At 42.1% G+C, this 15,846-nt stretch overlaps 2 protein-coding genes across 2 annotated transcripts; one reads left to right on the forward strand and one right to left on the reverse strand.

Moving 5' to 3' along the window:
• Positions 1 to 1,691: 1,691 nt before the first annotated feature.
• On the reverse strand, positions 1,692 to 2,496 carry LOC118241932 (hemoglobin subunit beta-like). Its single transcript, XM_035529501.1, has 3 exons — positions 2,402 to 2,496; positions 2,089 to 2,311; positions 1,692 to 1,820 (listed from the first exon to the last, which is right to left on the reverse strand). The coding sequence occupies exons 1-3, from the start codon at positions 2,488 to 2,490 to the stop codon at positions 1,692 to 1,694; spliced, it is 441 nt and encodes a 146-aa protein (XP_035385394.1). The 5' UTR covers positions 2,491 to 2,496.
• Positions 2,497 to 4,260: 1,764 nt separating this feature from the next.
• On the forward strand, positions 4,261 to 4,931 carry LOC118241866 (hemoglobin embryonic subunit alpha-like). The gene is made up of 3 exons (XM_035529215.1): positions 4,261 to 4,355; positions 4,494 to 4,701; positions 4,803 to 4,931. The coding sequence occupies exons 1-3, from the start codon at positions 4,261 to 4,263 to the stop codon at positions 4,929 to 4,931; spliced, it is 432 nt and encodes a 143-aa protein (XP_035385108.1).
• Positions 4,932 to 15,846: the final 10,915 nt, after the last annotated feature.

The raw sequence follows: 15,846 nt of genomic DNA on the forward strand, positions 1-15,846 counted from the left end.
CATTACTTACTTCGCTTTGAGTCTAAAATATTTTTAATAATACACTGATTCTATAACTACCACATCAACAATAATTAAGCATAGAGGATCACGTTTTTTTGCGAGGTCCATACTGTTGAAATGCGACTTGATTCACATGAAGAGATTAACCACATATGTGCATGCCAGGTACCTCAGGTTCCAATGATCTTTTCGTTTCTCTTTACTTCAACGTTCCCTTGTTTTTACCGTACTGTCCTTAAACTCTATTCAGTACTTTAAAAATCTTATTCCTTCAACTTTGAAACATGGAACTCAGAATTAAGTAGGCCAACGTGATCGATGTTAGACGTATTGCTTTTGTTTACTCAGTTATTTCACTTTAATTTTATTAAGTTAATTATTTCGATTTGTGTGTTTGCTTACTTTTTACTTGCCAAATTATTTTTATACCCACTAAAACCCACTAAAACCCACTAAAACTAGATCTTCTCAGTCTACATTTTCCTTGGGTTTTGTTGTTAACCGTCTCTTTTTGGAGTTTATTCCAAGTAGTTTATGACAACTAGTTTACACATGAGATAGCCTACCACTCTGAATTTATTTTTGACTCTCTCTGAGTCTTTGACTTTCTCGATGCCTCTATCCGTACGCAACATTTTTATAGTGTACAGGTAGCAAATACACTAAAAACAATCATTTTAAAAGTAAGGGCATTGTCAAATCCTCTTAATTAACTTACAAACCGCACATTCGTGGTCAATAGCCGACGTCTCACAGAGAGCCTGACTAAACATGCTATACTAAGGTGGAAATGGTAGTTACGTACGCTCTAATTTAGCAGCTACATTTAATTGCATCACAACCAGACGCCCAGCTAGCATCTACGAGCTGCTCTGAGGTCAGTCGAGAAGTAATTGTGTCGCTGCAAGTTTTTAGTTAGGATGCTACGATGCAAGTTTTTAGCAGAGTACCTTGGGTCGTATATTTTCACTCAGTTTCATAAGTGGAGATACGTGAGGAAAAACCCTACAGAGCCAGATTTCAGTGTTATCATATTTCGGTCTTGAAAAAGCGTTTCAGTCAAAGTAAATTTACAAAAATATAAGAATTTAGAGGGCGTAAAGAACTAGTTTGTTATTTTGATGGTGTAAACTTTTCAACAATAGGCATATTACTAATAAATATCACATCATTAACATTTAGTGTAAATTGTAGTAATTGTATGTCTGTGGAACTTGGAACTGTTTAAGGAAAAGTGCTATCGAGATGCTATTATGTTAGCATAAACGTAGGTTTGCGTTTTCGTAATAGTTAGAAATCTTAGGTGCTTTAAAGACAACTCTCAGTTCACATTACATATACTCCCACAAAAAGAAACCGAATAATATTATAGACTAACTGAGTTGACTTGGTTTGTTTAAAGTTAAAATCTGTATGAAAGGATAAATGAAAGTTATGGTTACCATACAACATGCAATCTGTGAGCCTGGTCAGATATTGTCTCGATTGGCAATTAAAAACAAGAATATTTAATAACGATTCCTTGCAAAAAAAGAAAAAAAAGAAAAAGAAAACAGGCAGACGCCCCATTTGTGAATTGATGAATACATTTTTATTCGATGTAACAAATTGTCTACTATTCATTGGGTATTACTTATTACCCTTGCAAATGCTTCTCTTTCACATCAGAGTAGAGATGTGTGTTTCCTTTAGTGGTACTGCTTTGCCAGCGCGGCGATGACGACCGCGACAAACTTCTGCCACGCGGCTTGGATGTCCGCAGTGAAAGCGCGACCAAGATGGGCAGCCACGACGATGGTAAAACAATCACCGAGGAGCTTTGAATGTGAAAATAAGAAGCACGTAAGCCCTGGCAGCTTTAATCAGCATTTATAAGCTTCTAATTGCTGTGCTTCTAACAACTAAACAACAAAAACTAAATGTCAGTTACTCTTGTTCTTCTCTAATATTAGGCCAGTTGAAATCAAAACGCTGAACCTTTTTCCTTTTTCTCTACATATAATTTTGTATTCGACCAATTAAACTGGACAAAACCCATCTGACCTGATATTAGGCAAAAATCAAGCAAAAGGATCGAAGACGTACCCGGAAGTTGTCTGGATCCACGTGAAGTTTCTCAGAGTGCAACACACTCAGCGGCGCGTAGGTGGCCTTGATATTATCCATGTTTTTCACGGCCAGACCAAGACCTTTCAGCACGACCTCACCGTGAGCTGCCACCTTCTTATTGCTCTTAATGGCCGCAGCGTCACTAAGGCTTCCGAAGCTACTGAAATACCTCTGAGTCCAAGGATACACAATAAGGCATCTGGGAAATAGATAAAAATATAATCGGTGAAACGGTATTCTAGCAATAGTAAATAACTTTTGTGGACCGAATTATTTATTCTAAACCTACCTTATTAAAGCTTTCTGCCCGGCCGCTGGTTTCAGTTTTCCCCAGATGTCCTGGATGGCCTTGCGTTCCGCGTCTGTCCACGCAACCATATTGATTATTTCAAGAGTTGCCACTTTGATAATGTGAGATCACCGATCAGAGTTATTTATATAAATCACTCCACCCAGTCACTGGCGTGAAATCCAACGAATCATTGAACCTTTCAAAATTATCAAACGACATTCATGCCGTTCAAAAATCTCCTTCTGCTCTTCGCTCTTATCAGCGCCAAAACATGAGCGCCATGACCTAACAGCCTTGATGGAAAAATACAGAGAACGTACGTGGTTACTCTGCCCTGCGTTGTCCATGGGCTTTTCAGTTACACTTAAAATACTCATTTGAAGCTAAATCTGAATTTGTAATGGATTTAGTAATGATTTGGTCATTATTTTTAAAATGCAGACAAACAAATAAACAAACACGCTTAGCTCAAGCTTACCGCCTTCACTACTATTCAAATTCAAAACAAAAATAAAATAATCTAAAATAAATTAGAACAGTAAAAATTGGAGAAATGGCACTATTTATTTCATACAGCTCTGTTTATTAAATGCACTAAATGCATTTCGTAGCGCACTTTTGCAGAAGCGGGCGATTTGCATAATGGAGATATGTGAGTAGAAGGAGTTATCACGTCCTAGCAGTGCTAAGGCGATGGCTTTAAAATAATGATTTGACCTGAGCGCGCTCCGGTGGCTTGCTTGGAGCTTGGCACAATAATTGCTTTGCTATTTCCTCAGTCAAAAGCTTCCAGAGATACTAAGTCAATGTATTTTGCAATGAACTGATTCTAAACTTTGTTGCCACATGGCGTCATATGCTTCTGCGGGTTTAATCCAAGTTTTGTGTAGGTTGTTCGATCTCACTTCAGTTGTGTTTTACCAAGAAAGAATAATTCATCAAAATAATTAGTAGAGCGCACCAATAAGTCACAATTACTCTTGTGTCAGACATTCAACTTTATCAATTAGAAAAACAAAAGTGTCGTAATTGTAGATATCTTTTAAAATGTATTTGTAAATGTATTTTAGTGCTATGAATTAATACAATAACCATGCGGAGAGTATATTGTAAAACGCCAATAGACGCTGAGGAGACTTAACAAGACTGTAATCAAGATTCTTGCGAGGTCGTGCCCATCGACAATAACTTTTGATAACTAACAATAAACATTCAAACACCTAGGCTTTCTTGGGAAGGTTTATCCTGATATGTTTAATTACCAAGTGAAATATAGCCTACTTGCCACCCGTTAATAAAAGCAAATCACTGTGTCCTGATTTCAGTGCCCAGTCTGCTATAAAAGTGATATAAAAATAAAATTACTGAACAAACGAAAGAAAAATAGCATGCGTGTAAAACAAAACAACTAAAACTAAAAATTAAAGATACATTTTCAATATTCTCAAAAAGGAAAACGGAAACAAAGCAAAATTTAGATCTGCATGTTAGCAAATATTTGCTCCCTTTGTATGCCAACATTGTCTTAGTAAAAAAAAGTGACACTTGATCTTCTGTAACCCCAGTAAGTAAATGCATAAAAAGAATGAATAAATACATGCAAATAACTGCTAGATCACTTTCATGACGTTTCTTAATTTCATCTTACCTGATTGTGTTAAATATTTTTGAGAAAGAGCATAGCTGGAACCTTATCTCTTGCAAGCACGCAAATTAAGTTTTATCTTTCATCTCTGGGATGCGTCCAAGCGTGGACGCGGTGGGTCCGGGGTGTGTCGGCTTCGGTTCGTCGTATAAAAGGGCTATTCACCTATCTGTCAGTTTACAGAATTCCTCTTCAGATCTATTCTTGAACCATGAGTCTTACTGCCAAGGACAAGGAGGTCGTCAAAGGCTTCTGGGCCAAGATCGCCCCGAAAATAGAGGACATCGGTGAAGATGCTCTGTCTAGGTAGGTTGTTCAATTCACAAATCTCTATTTATTATTTATTTATTACTTGCTTAGATAGCTCTTTAGAACTGAATACTAACTCTAAGCAACATGTCCACGCAGTGCTGAGTACTCACTTCCTACATTATGTCCACGCAGGATGCTGGTTGGCTACCCCCAGACCAAGACCTACTTCTCCCACTGGAAGGACTTGAGCCCCGGCTCTGCCGAAGTGAGGAAGCACGGAAAGGTCGTGTTGTCTGGCGTGGGCGAAGCTGTAAAAACTATCGATGACCTGACCAATGGGCTGCTCAGACTCAGCGAGCTGCACGCTTTCCAGCTGCGCGTGGACCCAGCCAACTTCAAGGCAAGTTACGATCAGTTTATTTTTGTTGTTGTTGTACAAGGACATTATCCTCATCATCCCTATAATGTTGTAATTGTACTCTTGTGTTTTGTTTTTTGCAGATCCTGTCCCACTGTTTGCTTGTGGTTCTGGCCATCAAATTCCCCGATGACTTCACTCCTGAGGTCCACGTGTCTATGGACAAGTTCCTCGGTGCTGTGGCCCTCGCGCTCTCTGAGAAATACAGATGAACAGTCGACCACCAGACAGACGCGAACACGCGTAGTGTGTCTTATTACAATCAGACAGACGAGAACACGCGTAGCGTGTCTTATTACAATCAGACAGACGAGAACACGCGTAGCGTGTGTTATTACAATCAGATAGACGCGAACACGCGTAGTGTGTCTTAAGATCAATTAAATGACTTCGAATGATGTAAAATATGTTAAAAGTATTCGACTCTTTATTGGGAACAGCACTGCTGAGTTTGTGTCTTGCTGTATGTATTTAGACGTTAAGTTTCCGGTATTCTAAAGGTTATAAAAGCAGAAACTGATAATAGAGAAGAAAAAGCAAACGGAATAGGAACCTTTAATCCAGTGCAACACGTCTTGAAGTACACATTTGCTTTTGCCTAACACATACACGACATATAATAATGCTTAACACGGTTATAAATTCAGTTTAATATTACTACTGTGCACTGAGCATAAAATAAAATACACTACAGCACGACCAATCCAACACTTAATCTAAACGTTCCAAGTGTGTAGACTAAATGGAAATTTAGTTGCTTAACCTTCGAAGTACACTAATGAAAGTAACTAGAAAAACGAAGTGTTTAAGTGAATGACAGGAAATTTCGTAGACTAATTGTAATTCCTGTGATTGAACTGGTCGTGCACAAACCAGCACAGGCCCTCCTTATTTAGAACTGTCCTTTGCAGATACAGATTTATCACCGTATATGCATTGGCTACAAACCCCCCCCCCCCCCCACCCCATTCATTAATTGGTCTTTGTCAGGCTACGATCGATTATAATACATTTGCTAATATGATTCACAGTAAAAAAAACCAAACAAAAAAAAACTGTTGATATTTAAATATTTAAATATGACTACATAATTATAAACGTGTTTTGCATTGCAAATGAACGAATGAATTATATAAAAATAATAAATTAATCTGGATATGATTGAACGAACAAATAAATGAATAGTGTTACGACCCTGTCTAGGCTGGGAGGCCGTAACATAGGGTTTTGAGTATTACAACAGTAGAAATGAGTAATGGAAGGAATAACCAATGGAAGTTGACAGGAAATGTCTAGTGTATTTATAAGTTTTTGGTGTTTAAAGACAAGAAACTGGTGCAATCGCGTCAGGCGTGACCAAGGCCAACACAACAAACAAAACCACACTAGAAACAAAACGACAACTGACTAAGCTAACAAAAAAAAATGACTACACTGACTACACTGTTAGAAACAATGATAAACCCACACCCAGACAAAATGGCAGCCACTCCCTGCCACCAGTGTATAACAATATACAGGACAATATACCTACAAGAAACATATATTATCCAGCAATCAAACAAGGGGCAAAACAAACCATAAATCAAGGGGCAAATCCAAAGTTATACACAAAGTCTAGCAAACACAAGCTCAAAATATGGCAACAAGTCCAAACCAACAACATCAGACTCTTCTCCAATGAGCCCTAAGCTGAGCCCTTTGTCTTTTCATCTTCCTTTTATTTTGTGCTCTGCTCACTGGAAAACCTGGTGTGGTTCAGGATGGGGGACATGAGAGAGGAAGAGGCAAAACCTTGAACACAGAATGCAGACATACAGGCGGACATAACGCCCTCCCCCATAAGCGTGGACTTTCTCCCCAGAAGTTCTACATTAGGAAATAAATCAATACCCTCAAACATCAAATAAATCAAAAGCCCGGGACAGGGCATCTGCTACCACATTCTCACCTCCCTTTTTGTGTAGGATATTCAAGTTGAACCCCTGTACAATGAGGCACCAGCGCATAAGATGCTGGTTGGTTTTTGCCATATGCCTAAGAAAGACCAAGGGAATATGATCGGAATATGCTGGGTAACTGGGTGAGAACTGCCTCCAGTATAAACTTCAAAATGCTGCAGCGCTAACAAAAGAGCAAGTGTCTCTTTTTCTATGGTGCTGTATGCCAATTGATGTTTTACAAATTTCTTTGAGAAATGACAAACAGGGTGTTCTAAGCTTTGGGTATCCTCCTGTATGAGGACAGCACCAGCACCTACACCACTAGCATCAACCTCCAATATAAAGGGACATGAAAAATCAAGCACAGCCAGAAGAGGTGTATGGCATAACAATGCTTTAATAGCGTAAAAGCATCCTGGCACATAGGGGGCCACTCAAAGGGAACTTTCTCAAGAGTAAGTTTGTTAAGTGTCTCACAATTACAGAAAAATGTCTACAGAAACATCTGTAAAAACCAGCCATACCCCGAAAACGTCTGAGACTCCGTTTGTTGTCCGGGACAGGAAAGGTCAGAATGGCATGGACTTTGACATCCAAAGGACGAACGTTCCCATGGCCAACTAGTTTGCCCAAATATGCTACCTCACCCTTCCAAAATCACATTTGTCTATGTTTTAAACAAGTGAAGCATCCTGCATCATTCCAAAAACCATTTCTAATGTTTACAGGTGTTGCTCCCATATACGAGTATAAACAACTACATCATCCAGGTAGGCTTTACAATGTGGGACATCACCTAACACAATATCCATAAGTCACTGAAAGGTTGAAGGTGCATTTTTGAGACCAAAAGGCATAACCGTGTATTGCAGGAATTTATCAGGGGTGGCAAAAGCTGAAATGTCTGAGGTGCGAGGAGTAAGAGATACCTGCCAATAACCCTTTAGGAGGTCGAGCTTACTCACAAAATTATCAGATCCTATTCTGTCAACACAATCCTCCATACAAGGCATGGAGAATAAATCCTGCACTGTAATATCATTCACTTTACGATAATCTTTGCAAAAGCGAATGGTTCCATCAGGTTTCAGAAGCAAAAGACAAGGGGAACACCAAGGGCTGTTACTATGGATAGCTAAACCATTATCAAGCAGATATGTTGTTTCCTGTTCCAGCAAAGAACATTTACAGAGGTTTACTTGATAGGGATGTTGTTTAATCGGAGGGTGTGAGCGAACATCTATATCATGCTGTACAACAGTAGTACACGAAGGAATATCAGAAAATAGTGATGGGTATCTCTCAATCAAAGCAAGGAGGTCATCCCTAGCTAAGGGTAACAAGTCTGACATCTTCTCTGGGAGTCATCGTAGGGCTTCTAAGTTGGGTAGACATGCATACGGTAGACATTTACGAGCCAGGTGTAACCCGTCTTGCTCAGAGGAATACTCAGCAGCAACTGTAACTGTAGCCAGGGTACGAAGGATTGATGATGATGAGGAAACCACATCTCGATCCACATAGGGCTTTAGCAAATTAATATGACACATACATGTCTTTCATCTACGATCAGAGGTAGCCAAAACATAATTGATAGGGGACAATCTTTTCTCTATCACATAGGGACCTGCAAAACATGCACTTAAGGAAGATCCCAACATGGGCAAAAGGGCTAATACCTTGTGACCAACCTTAAATGAACGACCAACAGCTTTTCAGTCATAATTGCCTTCATAGCTACATGAGAGTCATGAAGATTTCGTTTGGCTAGTTGTCGAACAAAGTGCAATCGATTATGTAATTTGGCAACAAAATCACAAAGAGGGACATTATTTCAGGGACTGGATGAGAATCACTGGTCATATAAAACCTTCAATGGACCACACACTGTGCGTCCAAAAAGTAATGCATTAGGGCTGAACCCCAAAGACTCTTGAACTGTGTCACAGATAGCAAAAAGGAGCAGAGGAACACCTTCATCCCAATCTTTATCATACTCAGCATAGTAAGACTTCAGCATATATTTAAAAGTCTGATGGAACCTTTCCAATGCACCTTGAGACTCAGGGTGATATGCAGTGGAGAAGTGGTGGTGGATATTTCAAGTTCAAGTTCAGTTTATTTGTCACGTACATAGTCATACATGGTATAACTTGCAGTGAAATGGTTTTTGTGACTGCTCTGTCCAAGCTGAGGAAAGATATAGGGATGTATAAAGAAATATATATATACAAAAAAATATAACAATGTATGTAGAATATATGTATAATATGTATATACACATATATCATATATAAATGTACAATGTCTATTTGAATACATGTGTATGTACAAAATGTACAATTCCACTTTACAATTTACAGTCCTGATGTATTTACATTATGGTGGTGGTCCCCACAGTTTATCAGTTGCCCTGATTCAGGGCCTGAATGGCCTGTGGGAAGAAGCTCCTTTTCAGTCTCTCTGTGTTGCACTTCAGGGAGCCAAAGCGCTTCCCTGACCTCAAATTGTTCGGATGGGTGGGGTCCTTTACAATCCTCCTGGCCTTGGTCTGGCATCTATGGTCTGGCATAGATGGTATGCAGGTCAGGAAGTTCCATATGAGTGATTTGCTCTGCTGAACATACCACCCTCACCCTAGTGCTTGTCTGTCTTGCTTGGTGCTGTTCCCAAACCAGACTGTGATGTTCCCTGTGAGGATGCTCTCAATAGTGCAGGTGTAGAAGTTCCGCAGAACCTTGGAGGGCAGTCCTCTCATCGCTGTCCGAGATCAGACCCATGACGACGGTATCATCAGCGAACTTGACAACGATGGTGGAGCTGGAAGTGGCCGCGCAGTTGTAAGTGTACAGTAAGTAGGGCAGGGGGCTTAGGACAACACTGAGGCGCTCCAGTGCTGAGGGTGAGGGTGGATGAGACACAGTTGCCCACCCGTACTGATTGCGGTCTGTCTGTTAGGAAGTTGGAGATCCAGTCGCACAGGGATGTATGCAGTTCTAGATCCTCCAACTTAGTAGTGAGTCAGGAGGGGATGATAGTGGTAAATGCTGAATTGTAGTCGACAGACAGCATTTTAACATAATTACCCCTCCCTTTCTCCAGGTGGGTCAGTGTGGTGTGGAGCAGATGTGCAATTGCATCATCAGTGGAGCGGTTGTGGTGGTATGCAAATTGCAGTGGGTCCATGGAGGTTGGCAGTGAAGATGTGATGAAGTCGCTGACCAGCTTTTCAAAGCACTTCATCATGACCGATGTGAGGGCAACAGGGCGGTAGTCATTGAGGCCGGAGGGTCGAGGTTTCTTTGGGACGGGGACCATGGTGGATCGCTTGAAGCCTGATGGGACGAGCATCAGGAAAAGTTTGAAGATGTCAGTGAATACCAAGGCTAGCTGGTCTGCACAGGCTTTGAGGACTCTACCGCAGATATCATCTGGTCCCGCTACCTTCCTGGTATTCACGCTTTTAAACACTCTCCTCACATCACTCTCCGTGATGATGAGAGGGCGCTGTTCTATGGTGGGCTCTGCGCATGTGCTGTTGGTTGCGCTGATAGCACCATTAGCATTGTTAGCGCTAGCACTGTTAGCATTAGCACTGCTAGATGTAGCCTCGAAGTGAGCAAAGAACGTGTTTAGCTCATTTGCCAGAGAATCATCCACGCTCATCTGTCCAGAGCGTGGGCTCCTGTAGTCCGTGATCATCTGTAGTCCATGCCACAGGGATCTAGAGCCACTCTGCTGGAACTGTGTCTCTAGTTTCCTCCCCTAGCGCTGCTTCGCCTCTCTCACCGCCTCGCGCACTCCCTGCATACACCACAGACTTGTACTCATCCATGCGCCCGCTGATGATCCCCGCGTTGTAGGCAGCAGTGCAAGAGTTCAGAGTCTCGTGGATGGTTTTGCCCACCCAGGGCTTCTGGTTGGGAAAATTTCATGATGGTGGCTCTTGGAATCGTATCGTCCACCAGTTTCCCAATAAACCTTACTACTGCCTCCATAAACTTGCTGACATCATCAGTGCTGTGCCGGAACATGTCCCAGTCTGCATCATCCAGAGCAGCCACCGATTTGTGTGTCCAGCGCGCGAATTCCCTCTGAACCGGAGCTTCCCATTTCAGCCTTTGTTTATATTTTGGTAGGAGGAAGATGGCGGCATGGTCCGACTTACCACATGGTGGATGAGCTAGTGCCTTGTAGCTGTCCTTGTATGGGGTGTAGCAGTGGTCTAGTGTCCTATTTCCCCTAGTGGGGAAGGTTATGTGCTGATAAAGTTTGGGCACTGCACGCTTGAGGTTAGCGCTGTTAAAATGCCCAACCATGATAAGTGCAGCGTCCCGGTGTTTTGCCTGAAACTGTGTGAGAGCCCCATGAAGTTCCCACAGTGCAGTGTCCATGTTGACCTGAGGTGGGATGTAAACGATGTTGACAATGACCGAAGTGAACTCTAGAGGAAGGTAGAAAGGACGAAACTTGAGGGCGAGCAGCACCAGGTTGGGTGAGCAGGAGCGGGCAGGAGTAATAACATTAGCATTATTGCACCAGCTGTTGTTTACCATCACACACACCAAACCGTCTCTCCACTTCCCCGAATCTGCTGTCCTGTCCATGCGGTGAACCGAGAAGAACTCGGCCGGCTGGATAGCGTGGCTCGGTACCGCTGTGTTCAGCCATGATTCGGTGAAGTATAGGAGTTCGCGAATGACCTTCTGGAACTTTTTCCTGACAAGGAGGTCATCGAGCTTGTTGTCCAGAGACTGTTCCTGACGCCGGCTCGCTTTCCTCAAGGCCGTTTACTTGTGTCGCATCCTTTGTTCTCCCTCAGGATCTCCGTCAGCCATATTGGGACTGGAGTTAGAGACGGCTTGATGTGAGTGTTATGTAGACTAAGAGAAATAAGAGCATCTCTGCTGTATGTGATGCACATTGTGGTGTAGAAAGAAGGGCTGTGGAGATATCAGGGATAGCAGGAAGAGCGAAAAGAGCAAAGAAGATAGCGAAAAGAGCGAAAAAAGTGCCAAGTGTGGACGGAGCAGTCGTCATGGCAGCCGACCTCACCGAAAATTAGTCCCTGTGGAGGAAAAATCAATAGGACTCGAGCCAGATGTGCAGATGAGCAAGCTTTATTGGTTCTGTCCCTTATGCATCGAGGGAGAGAAGCCTCAAACTTCTCTCACATGAGTTCACATACCCCCACCATTCCCCATTGTTCTCTCATGAGCTAATCTCGTGACTCCAGGTGTCCGTGAACATTCTTTCCTGCTAAAAACAAGTTGTTACTCCCTGCTGCTGCACCCTGCCCAGCAATAGTTAAGCGATAACTGTCATACTCCATCACTTCTCTATTCTGCCTTTCTTGCAGACTGGTTGAGATGAGGGCAAAGGTCACATAAAGGTCACATATTCCTTAGTCCTCCTTTAAGCAAGCATTAAGAAGTTTCCCTCACAGTCCCTCTGTCAGATTGGATACATTTAGGTAGGCCAAAGGTAGTACAGAACTTAATCAATGCTTTAATCACAGCTTTAGATTTAAGTGAACGAAGGAGGATAACTTCTGGGTACCTAGTGGTGGTGCACATTAAAGTCAACATGTAATTATGTCCTGCCCGTGTCTTTGGCAGAGGACCTACACAATCTATGAGAACTAGTTCAAAGGGTTCACCCACCACAGGAATTCGAACCAAAGGTGCAGGGGGAATAACCTGGGTTGGTTTCCCAACCAGTTGGCATGTATGGCAAGACTGACAGTAGTTTAATACATCTTTTCAGATTGACAGCCAAAAGAAATGTCTCAAAATCCCCTGTGTGGTCTTTGCTGGGTGATCATGTGCTAAAAACAAGGTATGGGCATGGTATTTAGCTGGTACCACTATTTGCTACTCTACGCTAGGGTCAGTCAAAGACCATTTTCACATTAACACTTCATTTTCAATGTAATACTCACTGGTATATCCTGTAGCTTTTTCTCCTTGTTTATCTGTGAGGGTCAAGCAATGTAAAAGGGTGCTATCTGCCCTCTGAGCCACAGCCAGCTCCTTTTGTGACATGAGATCTGGCATCTCAGGATCAGGAAAAATGGGCACAACTTTTTCTTTAGGCGCTGCAAACACAGGTTCATCATCACCTACTGGCACATCACACATGGATGCTCCTTTCAGGGGAACCACATCACCGAGTTTCTGTGCCTGAGCATGGGTCAAAACACAAGCAGGAAATGTGCCTAATGTCTCTTGTGCAGACTCATTAACCTCCACAGGATTCTCTATTACCTCGGGCACAGGGTACACCATACCACCAGCTATGTCATTACCTAAAATGAATGATACACCACGGACGGGCAGTTCAGATTGTACCGCCACTTTAGCTGGCCCTGAATACACACTTGAATGTAGGTACAGATTATGTACAGGGAGCCTCATAATACTTAGTCCTACACCCTGCACCAACACATCATTATCACTGTATGTGTCTGACGACAATGGCAACATACTTCCCAATATCAGGGACACAGCAGCACCAGTATCTCTTAATCCCATGATTGGCCATTGTCCCTCATCATCATCATCATCATCAGTGAGAGAGACAGAAGTTTGGAAAATAAAGGACTGAAAAGGAAGTTCTACACATTCAATTGTATCTGAGGGTAGAACATTCATCACATTTATTTTCTTAGCTGCTCTTGCTGCTTTACGCTGTAGGGCCAGACAAGATGCATTGATGTGCCCTTTTTCATGACAATAAAAACAATTCCCTTGTTTCCACTGTGGGAAAAGAAACAGGTGCTCGTGGTGGTTTCAGGGTTTTGCGGGGACTAGGACTAGGCAGATTTGTAGTTGAACAGGTATGCAGAGCACACTCAGTTTTGTGAGTTAGAACAAATTCATCCACCATAGTAGCAGCAGAGGTCACTGTGCTCGCTTTCTGCTTATTCAAGTAAACAACAACTGTATCTGGGAGACAATTTTACTCTTCAAGTAACATCAGCTCTTTTAGCTGGTCGAATGTTTTCACACTACTTGTACTACACCACATCTCAAATAAACAGGTTTTCTCCCTTGCAAACTCTGTATGTGTCTGGTTGGGGGATTTTCTCAAATGCTGAAAATTCTGCCTATAGGCTTCTGGCACCAACTCATAAGCACGCAGTATTGCAGCTTTCATAACATCATAGTTAAAGCTCTGCTCTAAAGTTAATGATGAGCAAACCTCTTGTGCTTTTCCCACTAACTTGCACTGGAGCATGAGTGGCCAAAGATCCTTAGGCCAATTTAATGCTGTGGCAATACGTTCAAACAAATATGCATCTACCTCATCATCCCGAAATGCTGGTACCAAACTTATCTGCCCGCTGATGTCAAATCCATGTGCCACTGGTGTAGCGGATACAGAAGTAATGGGCGATCTTGGCAGGCATGGTTTTGGTACCGGGGTACTGCTGTTAGCCAAGCCATCTGGCATAGGGGAGGAGAATAGGACCCTCCAGACCCATGCTCTGCCTCCGGATCGCTACCTCCTTAACCTCAAGCTGTAAGGCCCGCACTCAGTAGCTCTGTCTCACGCTCCTGCCTCTTGATTTCCAGCTCCACTTCCTTTAGCTTCAAAGCCAGCATCTGGTCACCACCAGGGAACTGGATGACCCGAGGCTCTATGCGTGAGCCGACCACAGAGTCGTCTCTGGTTTCCACCATTGACAGGCCCTGTGTCAGGTTCGCCACAAGACCAACAGGACCATTTCGTTCTGGCAAAATTCCCTCTCGTACTAAGCAGGCCTCTAAGACTTCCTTGATTTCCCATTTCGTGGCTGAATGGCTCACTACAACAGCAAAGAAATCTGCTAGTAGTAATAGGTCTGCCTTTCTACACAGGTCAAACTGCTCTAGGGTAGGACAAAGAGTAAAACAAGACAAATCAAAACTCACCAGCCTAACAAAAATGCTCCCAACACACTCTGACAAACCTCAAACTGCACACAACACACACAGCCACCCAACGCACAAGAGAAAACCACCAACCAGCACAGAAAAAACACCAAAATAAAAGGGGCAAGGAAAAAACAGAACAAAGGACAAGCCCCCAATTATGTTACGACCCTATCTAGACCAACACTTAGGAATGTTAAATGGGTGCTCTGGCTGCTATGCCACAGAACTGGCTCTTTGGCCCGGTGGTCAGAGTTCACATTTACCTCCTGTCAGTCCTGGGTAGGGTGGCTGCATTTAGCCTTCATTACAGTTACATATAGAGGTTATATTATTATTATTATTATTATTATTACTTATGAATAATGCAACTATATGCATGGATTTTTCTACGATTATGTAACTTTCTGTGCTTTTAAGTAAATGTTACATATTTAAGCCCCTTACAATATCCCTGAATAAACTGCCACAGTAAATCTAAAATCACAAGTTCATACAACTTATTTATTTACCATCAACTCAAAAATATTTATATGGAATTAGCTCGGTTATTTTAGCAAATTAAGTCCAAATTAAGTGCAATGCATATAATAGTTTAAAGCAAGTTCTTCAGATTCTTCACGTTTTTGAAATGTGAAGCCACTTATTATCACTCAAATAAATAATATTATACACATCAACTTCCACATCTGCAGTTAATCATATTCAGAGCAATTGGGAGCAATCCGTCTTGCATATAAGTCATTTTATATGATAGCTGCGGGACTTACTGACAGATTGGCGAGTTTATATAGTTTCCTTAAAAATGGATACCTTGAAACAAATTGTATTATTTTTCTTAATATTTGAGGAAATACTGGAGTCTTTTCAACAGATTCTCAGACTAGCGAATGACATGAATATTCTCTGCTCTCTTGACAATGTAACGATCCGAGTGTCGCAGGGCGCGGAGCAGGACGCACAGACTCCCTCCACTTTGACAGACGTTTATTAACATACAACGCATACGACGATGGCACTCACATAACATAAATACACATGAATAACATGAATACACATCTAACTAGCACAAACAACGTGAAGGTTAACAACGGCAACATAAACAATGACCAACAATGAGGCACACACCAACAGGGCTTTAAATGCATACAGACACACAACACTAAACCGTGTGCAGGTTTGCGCTACCAAGGAGGGCGTGGTTACAAACCAGTCAACGTGAATTCCACTGCACGCTGCGTGCCGTACCACGTGACCAGTGGCTAGGG

Source organism: Electrophorus electricus, chromosome 8 (assembly GCF_013358815.1).
Source record: "Electrophorus electricus isolate fEleEle1 chromosome 8, fEleEle1.pri, whole genome shotgun sequence".
NCBI lineage: Eukaryota > Metazoa > Chordata > Actinopteri > Gymnotiformes > Gymnotidae > Electrophorus > Electrophorus electricus.

Coding starts and splice junctions, on each gene's coding strand:
- LOC118241932 (XM_035529501.1), bottom strand. CDS start 2,490: ATGGTTGCGTGGACAGACGCGGAACGCAAGGCCATCCAGGACATCTGG. Junction 2,312..2,401: donor GGGCAGAAAGCTTTAATAAG/GTAGGTTTAGAA, acceptor TCTATTTCCCAG/ATGCCTTATTGTGTATCCTT. Junction 1,821..2,088: donor TGGATCCAGACAACTTCCGG/GTACGTCTTCGA, acceptor TCACATTCAAAG/CTCCTCGGTGATTGTTTTAC.
- LOC118241866 (XM_035529215.1), top strand. CDS start 4,261: ATGAGTCTTACTGCCAAGGACAAGGAGGTCGTCAAAGGCTTCTGGGCC. Junction 4,356..4,493: donor GGTGAAGATGCTCTGTCTAG/GTAGGTTGTTCA, acceptor ATGTCCACGCAG/GATGCTGGTTGGCTACCCCC. Junction 4,702..4,802: donor TGGACCCAGCCAACTTCAAG/GCAAGTTACGAT, acceptor TGTTTTTTGCAG/ATCCTGTCCCACTGTTTGCT.